The sequence below is a fragment of the Panthera pardus genome, unplaced genomic scaffold (assembly GCF_024362965.1).
Source record: "Panthera pardus isolate Hobbes unplaced genomic scaffold, ASM2436296v1 HiC_scaffold_19, whole genome shotgun sequence".
Classification (NCBI taxonomy): domain Eukaryota; kingdom Metazoa; phylum Chordata; class Mammalia; order Carnivora; family Felidae; genus Panthera; species Panthera pardus.
In genome coordinates, this window is record NW_026526754.1 from 7,432,949 (window position 1) to 7,447,780 (window position 14,832).

Genomic DNA, 14,832 nt, shown 5'->3' on the forward strand with positions numbered 1-14,832 from the left:
CTAGCGCCATTATTCTTCCCACCTCCTTGGCCTTGCTGATTTTTTTAAATAACAGCTTTACTGAGATATAATTCATATGCTATACAATTTTCCCATTTAAGGTGTATAATTCAATAGGTCTTAGCATGTTCACAAAATTGTGTGATCATCACCACCATCAATTTTAGAACACTTCGTTCAAAGTAAACCGTGTACCCTTTTAGCCATCATTCCCCACCTGCTCCCGTCCCACTAAAATGTACTCTATGCCTACTGTATATTCGATGGTGTCTGTCCATTAGACAGGCACACTTGCCCCCAGGCAAAACCTGTGTGACATGTTTTCTTTACCCACTCAGAGGCCCAGTGTGGCAACTGTCTCCTAGGAGTGATGGGAGGGAATGACCATGGTGGGAACAGCTGGCTTCCCTAACTGTTCACCTGGCACCAGGCCCTGCACTTACACTTCACACATGTCTCAAAGAGATGCTATTAATATTTCCCACAGTACAGCTGAGGACAAATGACTTGCCCAAGGTCACAAAGCCAGTAAGCGGCTGAGCTGGGATTAGTTCCCTAGTGAGCTCTGCTCTGTCCATATGTTATCTCTGCCCATACACTCCATGCACTGCTGTCACCTTCTAGTCCCACTCTCCTCTGTTCTCATTAAGGTCACCATGACCTCTAAAAAAAGGTCACCATGACCTCTGAATGGTAAAACCAAGTGGAAGGCTGTCTGACTTTACTTCAATCTCTTGGCCACATTTGGCATTCATCACTGTTTCTTTTTCAGGTTCTCTGCTGGGGCTACCCACCTATTAGGAGATGCCTTTCACCTTTCTGGAAGGACCCCTTTCCTGGGGGAGGGTCTCATGTTGAGCCTCTCCTCTTCTGACTCTATGCTCTCTCTTGGAGACAGCAGCCACACTACTACCCTGATTCCCAAGGCTGTATCCCAAGTTCACACTCACTCCAGAACACCAAAAATAGCCTGCACATCATCACTCAAATGGCTCACAGACCCCTTAATCCCATCTTTTCAGTCTTTCTCCAAACTTCTTTTCTACATCCCACCATCATTTCACTCTGCCACCTACACAGCTGCCTATGCCAGAGATGAGGACATCAGCTTTGACTTTTCCTTCCTCCTCAGTTCCTTATCCAACCCCTCAAGTCCTATCAATTCCTCTTCCTAAAATTCCCCCACGATCATCCTTGCCCATGCCAAAGGCAAGCTGTCATCATCTCTGACCTGTATTGCTTACAAAACTCTGCAAATTGTTCTTCCCACCTCTGGTATGGCCCCCACCTCCAATCCACTTTTCACACTGCAGGTACATTCTAAAGGACAAGTCCAATAGTTTTACCTGCCCATCCCTCACTCAGGACAAAGCACTTCCTCTACAGCTTTTGCAATCCTTCAAGAGCTGATCTCTGTCCTACTCTGCAGCCACACTCCTAGCCACACCACGACTTGCCACTCCCAGAAGACACCACTTACATTAGCATTTGCAGTTTCACGTGACTAGAGATTGGCCAAGCCCCGCCTACAGTATTGCTTTCTTCTTCCCATAAGACACTGTCTCTTGTGAAAAGATGTTGAAATGCAGAAGGAGATGTTGTAATGAAGACAAGGAACTCAGAACAAAGAGGGATAAAGTGTTCTAGAAGACAGCCAGCACATCATACATAGGGACTCTCAATTATGGTCCCTGAGTATCTAATTCACTAGCTTTCCTCCTCCTGAATATTAATTATATTTCTTTACAAGAAGGAGATGGCCTGACTGGCCTAGGTGCCTCCATTCCAAATTAGAAAACTGGCATCTGGCATCCATCAGCTGAATTGTGACTGCATTAGCTAGCCATATGCTTTTCTCTATTTTCCAAGTTCCTGAGTAAGAAGAGAGCTAATCCAAAAAAAAAATCCTGCAAACAATGACCACCCCAGTAGCAATGAGAACTCCTTAGACTCATTCTGATCTAAATACCATTTTCCAATAAAAAGAACCAGGTATCTGGGGCACCTGGGTGGCTCAGTTGGTTGAGCGTCCAACTCTCGCTCAGGTCATGATCTCACGGTCTGTGAGTTCGAGCCCCACATCAGGCTCTGTGCTGACAGCTCAGAGCCTGGAGCCTGCTTCAGATTCTGTGTCTCCCTGTCTCTCTGCCCCTCCCCAGCTCGTGCTCTGTCTCTCTCTGTCAAAAATAAATAAACATTAAAAAAAAAAAAAAAGAACCAGGTATCCTAAAAGAAATGATGACAGTAGGTCTGGGTTAGGAAATGTATGAGATAAAATTAGAACATACTGTGGGGTGCCTGGGTGGCTCAGTCGGTTAAGCATCTGACTCTTTATTTCAGCTCAGGTTATGATCTCACAGTCGTGAGATTGAGACCCAGATTGGGCTTCATGCTGGATGTAGAGTCTGCTTAAGAGTCTCTCTTTCCCTCTGCCCCTTCCCCACGCACGTGTGCGCTCTCTCTCTCTCTCAAAAAAGAAAAAATTGAACATACTGTCATCTAGGAAGTAAGAAAAGCTCTCAAGGGCTACAGGGTTGTGTCAGAAAGACTTGACAGCCTGGGGCACCTGGGTGGCTCAGTTGGTTAGGCAACCAACTCTCGATTTTGGTTCCAGTCATGGTCTCACGGTTAGTGGGTTCAAGCCCCGAACTCTCAGTGTGGAGCCTGTTTGGGATTCTCTCTCTCTCTCTCTCTCTCTCTCTCCTTCTCACTCTCTGTCCCTCCCCTACTTGCACATGTGCACTCTCTCTCAAAATAAATAAACTTAAAAAAAAAAAAAAAGACTCAACAGCCTATTGAATAAGCTCCCACTGGACAAGGGACAATTCAAGCATCAATACAAAGATTGAAAGACAACAAAAAATATCAAAATCCATGTGTGCATTATGATACTATACAAACAAAAAGACCAAACAAACCTCATTAGTCATCTTTGAAGGATTTTGGAGAACCAACTCATTATTTTGAAAATTGATAAATACAGGAAAGAACCAAGCATTTATCCTATCTTGCTTATACAAACTGTATTTCAGGGTTAAAATTAGTAGAAGTTTCCAATCATAGAAGTATTCAAGCTAGCAAATGCAGAAGGAAACACAGGATTAGAAAAATCACCATTTTGTAACACCTAATAAAATAATGGTTCTAGGCAATAAATGTCCATGATTCCTTATGTCACAAAAAGAGAAACAACTAGATATTATGTGTCTCCCAATGGAAGTACAAAATCACCTACTAAATATTCTTTTCAAAAAAACTGAACTACAATTTGATCAAGCCTCTAAATCTAACTACCATTTTACAGGAAAAACATAGACAGAGGAACATGTTCAATTATAAACACATCAAGGATGGAGTCAGCAAAACTGAGATGCAAGGGGAAATCCATAAATCAAATGACCCAGTTTCCTCAATAAGTAAAAGGAGGGGTGCCTGGGTGGCTCAGTCGTTTAAGTGTCTGACTTTGACTCAGGTCATGGTTTCATGGTTCGTGAGTTCAAGCCCCGGGTTGGGCTCTGTACTGACAGCTCAGAGCCTGGAGCCTGCTTTGGATTCTGTGTCTCCCCTTTTCTGTGCCCCTCCCCTGCTCACACTGTGTGTGTGTGTGTGTGTGTGTGTGTGTGTGTGTGTGTGTGTGAAAAATAAATAAACATTAAACAAAATTTTTTTTAGTAAGTAAAAGGAAAAATAAGAGACAGAGAATCTATATATTAAAAGACCTGAGGCTCCTGGGTGGCTCAATCAGTTAAGTGTCTGACTCTTGGTTTCAGCTCAGGTCATGATTTCACAGTTCATGAGTTCGAGTCCCACATTAGCCCTCCTTGGGATTCTCTCTCTCCCTCTCTCTCTCTCTCTGCCCCACCCCTGCTTGCTCTCTCTGTGTCTCTCAAAAATAAATAAATAAACTTAAAAAAAATTTTTTTTTAAATAAAAGACCTAAGGGGCGCCTGGGTGGCTCAGCTGGTTGAGTATCTGACTCCTGATTTTGGCTCAGGTCATGATCTCACGGTTCATGAGATCAAGCCCCATATCGGGCTCTGCACTGAGAGCACAGAGCCTACTTGGGATTCTCTTTCCATCTCTCTCTGCCCCTCCTGCACTCGCACACACTTTCTCTCTAAAAATAAATAAATAAACATTTAAAATAAATGAATGAATGAATGAATGAATGACCTGAGACCACATCAACCAGTTAAAATGTATGGATCATATTTGGATCCTGACTGAAAAAAATCATATGTTTTTTTCAAAGTTTATTTATTTATTTTGAGACAGAGAGAAAGTACGAGTAGGGGAGGGGCAGAGAGAGAGAAGAGAGCAAGAATCCCAAGCATGCTCCGCACCAGTGCAGAGCCCCACGCAGGGCTCGAACCCATGAACTGTGAGATCATGACCTGAGCCGAAGTTTGATGCTCAACAAACTGAGCCACCCAGATGCCCCTGAAACATATCATATTAAAAAAAACCACAAACATCTGGGGGGCACCTGGGTGGCTCAGTCAGTTAAGTGTCCAACTTCAGCTCAGGTCATGATCTCGGGGTTCTTGGGTTCAAGCTCCATGTTGGGCTCTGTGCTGACAGCGCTGAGCTGCTTGGAATTCTCTCTCCCTCTCTCTACTCCTTCCTGCCTCTCTCCCCCTTAAAAAAAATTTTAAAAAATCGGAGGTAACCAGAGAAATCCAAACACTAAATGGATATTAGATGATATTAACAAATTATTTTTTCTTTTACAGGAAGAATAATAGTATTGCAGGGTTTTTTAAAAAATTAGTCACGACCTTTTTCAGAGATATTGAAATATTTACAACTGAAATGATTTGTTGTCTTGGATTTACTGCAAAATAATTTCGGAGTTAGGGAGCAAGTAGAGCTATTATTGAAACAAGATTGATAACTGTCATGATGACAAAAATCGATCATTGTTGCAGTTGTATGATTATTACGTATGGGTTCATTCTACCATTCCTTCTAGTTTGTAGATGTTTGACAATATCCATAGTAAATAGTTTTAAAGAGAAAAGAGGAAGGGAGAAACTCCAGAGGCCAGAACTGGAGCCTCGCTCACACCTGAATTTCCCACATCCAGACAGACAAATTAACACCAATGCTCTTAGGCTGAACCCAGGGTCAAAGCTAAGAGTTCAGGTTCAGAACTATTATAATGCCTCAAATAGCTGCTTGGCTTGTTTATATGGCCCAGGGGCTGGCACACAGTAGGCCTTCAGGAAGTGTTTCTTGAATGAGCAAACAAACATTTGAACATTGAAGGAACACTATATATGCTCCTAACGTCCGAAATACATCATACAACCCAAAATTTGGCAGGCCTTTGTGGAAGGTGGTGCTCCATACCATCAGTATCTGCCCCCACAGTCGATGCTAAGGAGTCAGAGGCTTCCTCCCCTGGGCTAAGCCTGTTTTTCAAAACAAGGGTCTGGGTTCCCAAAAGATTTGTACCCTTGTCCCCCCACAATCTGCCACCCAGGGCTTCTTTTGGTCCCTCTGTCCGGCCCAACAATTTCTGCCTTGACATGCTGGTCTCTCTGCCTGAAATGCTCTTCCCCCCAGCTCTCTGCATGGCTGGCTCCTTCTCATTGTTCACATCTCAGCTCAAATATCCTTATCTCAGCAGGGCCTTAAGCCGCCACACTCTCTAAATAAAGTTCCCTTGTGATTCTCTATCACTTCTCCACTGTCACTTTCATGGGTATTACCTTCAATATGTAATTATATATTTACTTCACTTTAAAATATCATTAACAGGGGTACTTAGCTGGCTCAGTCAGAAGAGCATGTGACTCTTGATCTCAGGGTCATGAGTTCGAGCCTCATGCAGCATGTAGAGATTACTTAAATAAAACTTTTTAAAAAATAAAATAACAATAACAGCAGCTAACACACTGACTCAGCACTTACCATGTGCCAAGTTCATGCTAAGGGCTTTATATGAATTATCTTGTTTAACCTTCATAACCAGGCCATGAAGTAGGTGCCGTTATTAATACCATTTTACACATGATAAAACTCTGGGTAGAGATGTTACATGGCCACAGAGCCATGAAGTAGTAGAACTACATTTGTAACTTCTATGCAACACTGATCTCTTAATATCTTCCCCCTGCCCCCACTGACCTCCATCCCCAGACTATGAAGGTCAGGAGAATATCATGCCACAAAATATCTCAGCCCCTATCACAGTACCTGGCATAAAATATGTGCTTCGTAAGTATATGCTGAACAAATGAAAACATTCAAAGTAATACTGTATGATTTCTCTTTGTGTATCTCTGACCCACCTCCTCTTCCCCAAAATTCCCAGCACAAGACTTAGCTCCCAGAAGGTTCTATACATATCTAGAAACACTCAGAGTTAAAAAGTGCTTTTGAGACCAACCAACTCTGCTCCCTAAGTTTACCAAAAAGATAGGACCTCTCTGGGTTCTTTCCCCTACCTCTGAGTATAGACTATCAAGCAAGATGGACAATGGAGAACATATGAGCTTCAGAGGTCCTAAGAGACTGAGTTCTAGCAGAAGAGATCAGTAGCAGAGGCCCTGATGGAGTGGAATCCAGGGAGGAAGGCTAGGGTATGGTGGAGGGTATCCACTTACCCTCTGCCCAATGCCCTGTGCCTTCTGGGAACTGTCCAACACCTGATGCAGATTTCTTTGGAAACCTCATCACTTCAGGACACACCTACTGATCTCACTAAGGACCAAAAGCTTTGTTAGTCTCCCCTCCCCTCTCTTCTTTCCCCTGGAGATATGAAGGCAAAAACACCCAGCAACAAAGTCCGCTGGTGTCAACTTCAGAAGAAGAGAAGAACTTTATGCAGAGAATAATGGGGTTTCTGGTCACTCCTGCTTCTGGTTATCCCCAGCACCTGAAAGTTTTGAGCATCTCCAACACACAGGATCCCAAGAATCCCAAATTCAATGTTGAGAAACTTCTAGGAAAAGAGCACAGACAACCACAGGAAATGTAACTGGGTGTAGAGGACAACATTCTAGGCTAGCATGACCACAAAGAGGCTCTAACATGGGGTGCTACTGGGGGTGGGCCTTGAAGAGTGGGAATCACTGGGTTTCATGGAGATGAGAAGGACACAGAGGGAATGGCAGGTGCAATGTAGTGGAAACAAGAGCTAGCATTTATCTAGCACATATTCTGTGCTTGTTGCTGGGCTTCATATTCACATGTAAAAGCTTGTTCACATGTAAAAGCTTATGAAATAGTTGATGATAATATACCAGATGAAGAATCTAAGGCCCAGAGGTGTTAAATAACTTGTCTAAGGTAATCCAGTAATTACCAGGGCTGGAATTCAAACTCAAATTTGTCCATCCCTGGGGTCCATCACACCATACGCACCAAGAGTCTCAGGGTGGAATGGCTTGTGTGAGGGAGAGGAGTATGTATGGAAGAGCAAGGGAATCCTTGAATGAGACCCTAAAGATCTAGATGGTATGCCACAAGGCAGGCCATGTGCTGAGCAGTGCTGCAGGAAGAATGCCCTAACACATTTATGGAGGATAATGGTGGAAGGGGCTGTTGGGAAGATGGGAACCCAATGCCCCCAGAAGCTCTACACAAAGAGGAAGGACAGGCAACAGCATGAGTGAGGAAAGCCTAGAAAAGAACAAGTTTGCCAAATGCCAGTTGGTAATCAATGGTGTTCACCTTCGGATTTAAGCAAAGAATGATCTCCTTCCAGTCCCAGCCAGTCCACAAAACTCACACTGAATGCCAACTGTATGTCAGGCCCTGCCCCTGGCAGCCTCCCTCATTTCTCCTCCTTTTCCCAGGGAGGAAAATCAGGTGGCTGGCAGGCCCCTACAACCCAGCACCCTGAAGTGCTCTCCTCTCTGTCCCACCACCACTCTCAAAAGGGAGAGGAACAGCTTTTCTTGTATATTTATGTTAAAATCACAAAGTCCACAATTATTGTATTTTAATTTCAATAAGTTTTAAAATTTAAAGATATTTATTTTCACTTTGCTGGTCTAGTTTGCAAGATAAACAATAGCTGATTTTTAAAAATTGAATTGTCTTTTAACCTCAATAAGTTTTTGATGAGAAAATTGTCTCCGGATGGTAAATCATCTTCCCCCTCCAGCTATCAACCATGGGGCCAGCAGTACCTCTGCTCAAGGCTATCTCTTGAGGATCAGGAATGAGAACTTACATCCCAGCCACAATGCCCTTCACTATCACCTGGGAAAGTGGGGACTCAGGGACACTTCTAAATCAGTGAATCTGATGCAGCTGTGCCTTGGGAAATCAAAACCAGTTGAGAGCGGAAGAAAGGGGAACTCATCTTCCCATCATTCTTGTGCTTTTTAAAATTTTTGTTCCAAGAGCAACCTTCTTGCTGAGGAGGTGGGATTTATTAGCCAAATACAAGTATAGGAACTTGGAGGGTCACCTCTTGCTCCCCGAATCACTGCCTTCAGAAGACTCTGCACAGCCAGTGGTTCGGGGATGGGAGGAAACTCTCACTAGGTTGGCTCAGCGATTCCCCAGAAAGGCTCACCCCGCCGACCAGGACTAAGACACAGTGATCCAATATGCCTCGATGTATGTCAGGCGGGAAGTAGAGGACTTTTCCGCTTAGGTTTCCTAAACGTTGCCACGGGGCAGTTCTCTGGCCACCTCAGAGTAAAGAGGTTTGGATGGACACCTCTCGCATCGACCAACCACTCTCGAGAGACCCTCTTTTCCAAACTACACGGCAGGCATAAGGGGGAAGAGGCTGCCCCAAACGGAGGCTAACCACTGTTTTTCCTTTTTAAAGACTTGGTTGCGTTTGGGCCCGCGCGGAGCCACAGGTCGAGACAGATTCCCTTCTGGGGCCCCCGCCATCGGCCCTTGGATTCCCAGCGAGACCTCTTAGGCCCTTCGAGAACCCCCGCCTCCGGCTTCCCCGCCCAGATCTCGGAACCCTGAGGCCTGGGCTAGTCTCCTTGCCGGCCTTTCAAGGCCCAGCCGTCCGGCCCCGCGGCTCACCCTCGAGCGTCTCGCACTGCACCAGGTTGAGGTAGTCCGCCTGGCTGAGCACCCCGGCCTTCAAGCCGCGCACCAGTCCCTCCAAGTAGCCATTGTCCACGTTGAAGTAAAGCTCCGGGAAGAACGACATGGCTGCGGCGCGGGTGGCGAGACCGGAGAACCCCGATCGGCCGGCAGACAGCACGATTCCAAGATCAGCTGACGCAGCGCCAGCAGCGGACTGTCAAGCAGGTCAGGTGATGAGCGAACGTATCACGTGACCACAACGGGGCGGAGCCCTAGTGGCGCCCGACTTCCGGGTGGTTTCATACGAATGCATTGCGCAAGTATGGGCCCTCTGGCGCCTGCGCGGCTAGGGTTGGCTTGCCTCTCGCGTCGGGGCTTGACCTGCTTGGAGTGTCGGAGGCCGGCCGCGTGGTGGCGCACGTGGCCGCGAGGATTCGAGTGGGCCCTCTAGCTTTCTAGTGGGCCCTCTAGGGTCTGGTAGACCTGACACTAAGGGGCAGGAGGAGTTAAGATGGGAGTGAGCGGTGATTCTTATGCTTGGAAATATTCCAGACTGTTGAGTCAGTCTTATCCCGAAAGGAACTACGGTTGGCGGCGGGGGGAGAGGGCAGGCTTCGCTGCGGTCGCACGTCCAGTTAGCTGCAAGCCGACCCTAGAGCCTAATGCTTACTGGCCAGCCTGGAGTTACAGCCCCTATGTGCACCGCGCGCTGCACCCGCATTTATTGTACAAGATTATGGAAGGCTGGAGCCCGGCCCTTTTCTGGCTCCCCAGCTGTGCCTGGCACCATGAAAGCATGCATGTAAGTGATTCAGATGATGGTAACCTAGACCCTGCGGTAGGTGTGTGTGTGTGGTTTCTTGGCTTGGCGGCAACCCCACCCCTGCTGTGACTTCCATGACCTCCCTCCTCCGACGGCCACGTTCGAAATAACGCCACAGCCTTGGGGTTGGTCCCAACCTTTATTCGCTACCCCTGTTCAGCCTCGACCCCATGTCGGCCCGCTAGGTACGGCTGCAGGGGATCGTGGCAGTACCCAGCTTGCGGCAATAGCAGAAGGCGTTGAAGAAACGGCAGTAGCATGTGGCACATGGGTCGCAACACGATACCTGGTGTCCCAGACAGGACTCCTGCAGCCTTACACAGCGTCGCGGGGAGCGTGGCTCGCGGCCCTCCGGATCTAGTACCTACAGGAGTTGGGGAGCAGGAATGTAGGCATGGGCCTCCAAAGGCAGGTGCAGGGATCTCACCTACCTCAGTCCAGGCTGGATGGCAGTGGAGCATGGAGAGAATGGTCTGCAGTATCACCTCAGGTGAGGGTGTCATGAGGTGGAGAGTGGGGATGATTGTTTGCCTGATGTCCCCTCCCAAGGTCTATGGCCTCACCCCTTTCCCTGAGCAATTACCTCTGTCAAGGCCTCAGCCTCCTGTAGCAGAGCTTCTATGGACTGTTCTGCGCTTGTCCGTTTCAGTGGAGGCTGCCGGCCCAGGCCTGGAATAGATGATGTGAGGCCAGAGCCCTGCCCACCTCCCCGCACACACACCCCCGCCCCCCCCCATGCACAAAACACCCACCTCCCAGGTCTGGGATGGGAAAGGGGGAAGGAGGGCTCATACCAAGCAGGATAATTTGTGGCCAGAGATATCCAGGCTCCACCCAGCTCCACCCCTGCCCATACTGACCTGGCAGCTCTGGGAACAGGGCCTGGTCAGGCCTTCTGTTGCCTTCCAGAGGGGCCAAGCCCCTCTGAGCTTCCTGCATAGGGGGAAGGGTCAGCAGCAGGGCCCAGCTCAGCAGCACTGCAGTCAGCATGACCTGACCATCAGGAAGACCCACCACTTAGTCCTTCCTCATCCTTGATGCACCCTCCAGGTGCCCTACCCCAGAGAGAGACCTCCCAAAGAGCAGGAGTCTCTGCCCAACCAGAGGACTTACCTCTGCTTGCTGGATCCTTGCCTGGAGAGTTTCTGGCCACCCTGAGCCCACAGCTTATATGTCAGGGTCTAATGAAGGCCCCACACGTGACTGCTGCCTGCAGCCAGGGCATGAAGGTGGGGGCATAGCTCAGGCCTCTCTCCCTACACCTGGGTTTTTGGGTGCTCTGTAAGAGGGGTGCCCAGCTCTAATTTTTGGTGAGGTCCCCACGTGCTAATCAAAGTTTGGGAACAAGAGAGGGTGCCCAGAACCCCCAAATTTCTGCAGGACAGGGACCTGGGTAGGGATGGGGAGGTTGGACAGGCTGGAGCCATTAGCAATAACAAGGCAGGCAGCCCTGAGAACTTAATTTAATTTGTGGCCCCGGAGATGCTCACTTAGACCCTGTGTGGCATGTTGTTTCCTTTGCTTCCAGGAATTTTGGTCAAGGGCATTGAAGAGGGTGATGGGCCAGTGGCCAGAGTGGGGTGCAGACCTAAACCCTGGGGGTTTTTTGGAGGGAAAAAGGAGGGGAGAAGTCCACTTAGCCAAAACCAGGCCCTCCTGCCTCCATTCCTGGTCCTCCCCCCCCCCCCACCCCCGTGTCCCTCCAAGCTTCAACAAGACCCCCACCCTTGCTTCTTCTCCCAAACCCTTTTCCGCCTGGGGTTCCTGGAAGCCAAGGAGGCAGAACGGACTGTTCCCTGGGTGGGCGAGCAGCTTCAAAGTAAAAAGCTTTCAGGCCGCCTGTCTCATTAGTGCTAATGGCTGTTCCTTTCCGCCCTGCTTTGTCAGGCCTGTGCCCACGCCTGGTCTCATCAGCATGAGGCCAGGGTGAGGACTGCCCGTTTGTGAAGATGGTAGAACACAAAGGACCCCACCTGCCTCTGCTTTCCCTCTCCCCTCTGGAGGCCTCTAACATACACTTGCCCATCAGGGAAAGGGGTACAGGCTGAATCACCTTTAAGGCCTCACTGTACAAACAGCTGGTCTGGGCCAGTAGGAGGATGAAGAGGCTGTTGGGGTTTGCCATCTGGGTTCACGCAGGCTATTCTGCCCAGGATGAAGCCTGAGGAAGTCCTCCCAACAGCGGGTGTAAACCATATATTATCAGCTGACAGCCTTTGGCCTTCGGCACCAACAATCACTCTTGGGGTTTGGTTGCATGGGGAGGCACCCCTCTGCAGATGGTGGAGCTGTGGCAGCTCCTTTCACAGATGGGCACTGATGTCTATTCTGGGATCGGACTGGCACTGGGCTCACTTGTGGTTGACACAAGGTAACAGTCCTAGGAGCTCGGAGAGTCACATAATACTGCCCAGAGGGAGGAGGCTAGGAAGTGAGGGAAAGCCTCAATGAAGAGCTGGTCCCTGGATAATCCAGCAAAGGGCCAACCCTGTTTCTCCCCCTGACAATGCTACTGGCTATTTTGGTGACTCTGTCATAAAGTTGACCTGGTGTCGAGGCTTCCCTGGCAACGGACATTGACCTTTATTTCCCAGAGGCTACAGCTGGGCACAGTCGTCTACCCCAGGGCTTTCTCTTCTCAGAGTGGTATCAGGCACCAAGATCAGGCCCCCATCTTGGTGGGGCCACTTGGAGCTCAAGAAGGGCAACGCATGAAACATACCTGAAGCACATTCCCCAAACCTTGTCCCCTGGCCCCATCCTTGGAGATTGTGGCTGAAGAGCTGGTGGTGGGGAGCAGGGACTGCATGTGGATTTTGGAAAGGTGCCCTAGATGAGTTGAGGTAAGGGCTGTGAGCACTTGCCTGAGCCTGATCAGCATCCATGCTGAGAATAGTTCTTCCTGTTCCAGGGGGCAACAGGGGGAGGTTGGTCACCCCACCAAGGCCCTCAGTGTCTTTGCTCATCTATAGAGCGATGACTGTCTTCACCTGGATGTGTGCAGGTGAAGACATGGACGGTGATGGACAAGGACTGAAGCAATCCTAAGGGCATCCCAGGTCTCTAGTCAGGTCCAATGGGGGAGACAGTTGAGAAAAACAACCATCAAAACACAGTAGAATGATGAGAGAATTATAAACATTGGACATTGGATGATGTTAAGGAATAATTGTTAATTTTTTTAGTTGTGATAATGGTATTGTGGTTACAATACCATTTTTTAAAGTACTATTATCTTTTAGAGAAACATAATGAACTATTTACTGATAAAATGTATGAAATAATCAAAGGTAGGGGGAAATAGCAAGATACAATATAGATGAAACCAAATTTTTCACAAGTTGGTAATTTGTTGAAATTGGGTGATGAGTACATGGGCTTCGCTAACCTATTACTGTTACCCTTGTGTATTAATTAAGAATAGGAAAAAATTAAGAATAGGAAATTAAGAATAGGAAAAAAGGGGGGGCACCTGGGTGGCTCAGTTAAGCATCCCACTTTGGCTCAGGTCATGATCTCACAGTTCGTGGGTTTGAGCCCCACGTCAGGCTCTGTGCTGGCAGCTCAGAGCCTGGAGCCTGTTTCAGATTCTGTATCTCCCTCTCTCTCTGCCCCTCCCCTGCTCATGCTCTGTCTCTCTCTGTCTCAAAAATAAATAAACGTTTTAAAAATTTTTTTTTAATTTTTTTTTTTTTTTAATTAAAAAAGGGGCGCCTGGGTGGCTCAGTCAGTTAAGTGTCTTACTTTGGCTCAGGTCATGATCTCACAGTTCATGTGAATTCGAACCCCCCTGTGCTGACAGCTCAGAGCCTGGAGCCTGCTTTGGATTCCTTCTGCATCTCCCTCTCTCTCGGCCCCTCCCCTGCTCTCATTCTGTCTTTGTCTCTGTCTCTCTCAAAAATAAATAAACATTAAAAAAAATTTTTTTATTAAAAACAAAGGGAATTATTTAAAATCCAGTGGGATAAATTTGTTGATAGAAGAATGCCCCAGGGGCATGTGGGACCAGGAAAGGCACCTACCCCAGCTGAGGGAGGGGCAGGAAGTTGGCTAGGGAAGGCTTTCTGGGACAGGAAACTTTACTCATTCATGAAGCTTGAGTAAGAATCAAGGAAGGAGCCAGGCAAGGGACAATATAAGTTTCCTGGACCCATAACTGGCACGTGGTTTACCAAGCTGCCTAGTTCTACAGCTTAACACTGGTACAGGCTTTGCTCCAAGACTGGCTCTGGCCTGATGAACCCCAGACTGATAAGCAGTCAGTAGACTCTCCCCTGGGGTCAGGGAGCCAGCTGAATCCCAGAGTTGATTCAATCAGTGAGTGAGTCAGCAGCCATCTGTAGCCACCTCTACATTGTACTACTACTGTGAGTGCACACAGGCTCAGACCATAGCCACAGGAGCCTAGCAACCCTGTGCCACACAATTGGAATCCAGAGGAGGAGATCAACATTGGTTTATATCTTTCCCACACTGCCTTCATGCCTTCCAACACTGTCACCTGGCCCCCTCCGACCACCACTGAATTGACCCAAAACAATTCTGTGGGTTTCTTGTCATAGCTCTTTGTATATATCTATACCTATATCTAAAGTGAAATTTCCATTGTCTTATCAAATTTTATTTGTTTTTGCAAATTACCAATCTTTGGCTTGATTTATCAGATTTTGTTACAACTAAATTTCTGCCTTTCTCCTATTTTCTATTTTCCTTGGCTTTGTCCATCCTTACATTTATCTTTCCTTCTGATGAGCACAGTTGCCTACATCAATAGTCTGTAAAATGCCCCTTGGGAGCCCATTTCATTTGTTAATAACTATAAACACTGTGTGGGTGATTTTATTTGTCAGGAACCGGCCTGATGTTCCCAGAACAATGCTTGTTGACAAAAAGTCCTTCAGAAATGTTCTAGGTGGTGAATTTGGGAGACCTGGTGGGATGCAAAGCCTGCTTGGTGAGGCCGGGGACCAAACATAGGAGACCTGTCTTCAGGGAGG

At 47.6% G+C, this 14,832-nt stretch overlaps 2 protein-coding genes across 2 annotated transcripts in view; both read right to left on the minus strand.

The window, feature by feature from the left end:
- Positions 1–9,241, minus strand: part of ATP6V0D1 (ATPase H+ transporting V0 subunit d1) — a 39,014-nt gene extending 29,773 nt beyond the window's left edge. The window contains exon 1 of the mRNA XM_019455584.2: positions 9,007–9,241. Within this exon, the coding sequence (XP_019311129.1) occupies positions 9,007–9,136 (130 nt within the window). The 5' untranslated portion in view covers positions 9,137–9,241. The remainder of the gene's footprint in view (positions 1–9,006) is intronic.
- Positions 9,242–9,955: 714 nt separating this feature from the next.
- AGRP (agouti related neuropeptide) lies at positions 9,956–11,498 on the minus strand. The gene is made up of 4 exons (XM_019455581.2): positions 10,949–11,498; positions 10,696–10,828; positions 10,419–10,504; positions 9,956–10,199 (listed from the first exon to the last, which is right to left on the minus strand). The coding sequence occupies exons 2-4, from the start codon at positions 10,823–10,825 to the stop codon at positions 10,017–10,019; spliced, it is 399 nt and encodes a 132-aa protein (XP_019311126.2). The 5' UTR covers positions 10,826–10,828; positions 10,949–11,498; the 3' UTR covers positions 9,956–10,016.
- Positions 11,499–14,832: the final 3,334 nt, after the last annotated feature.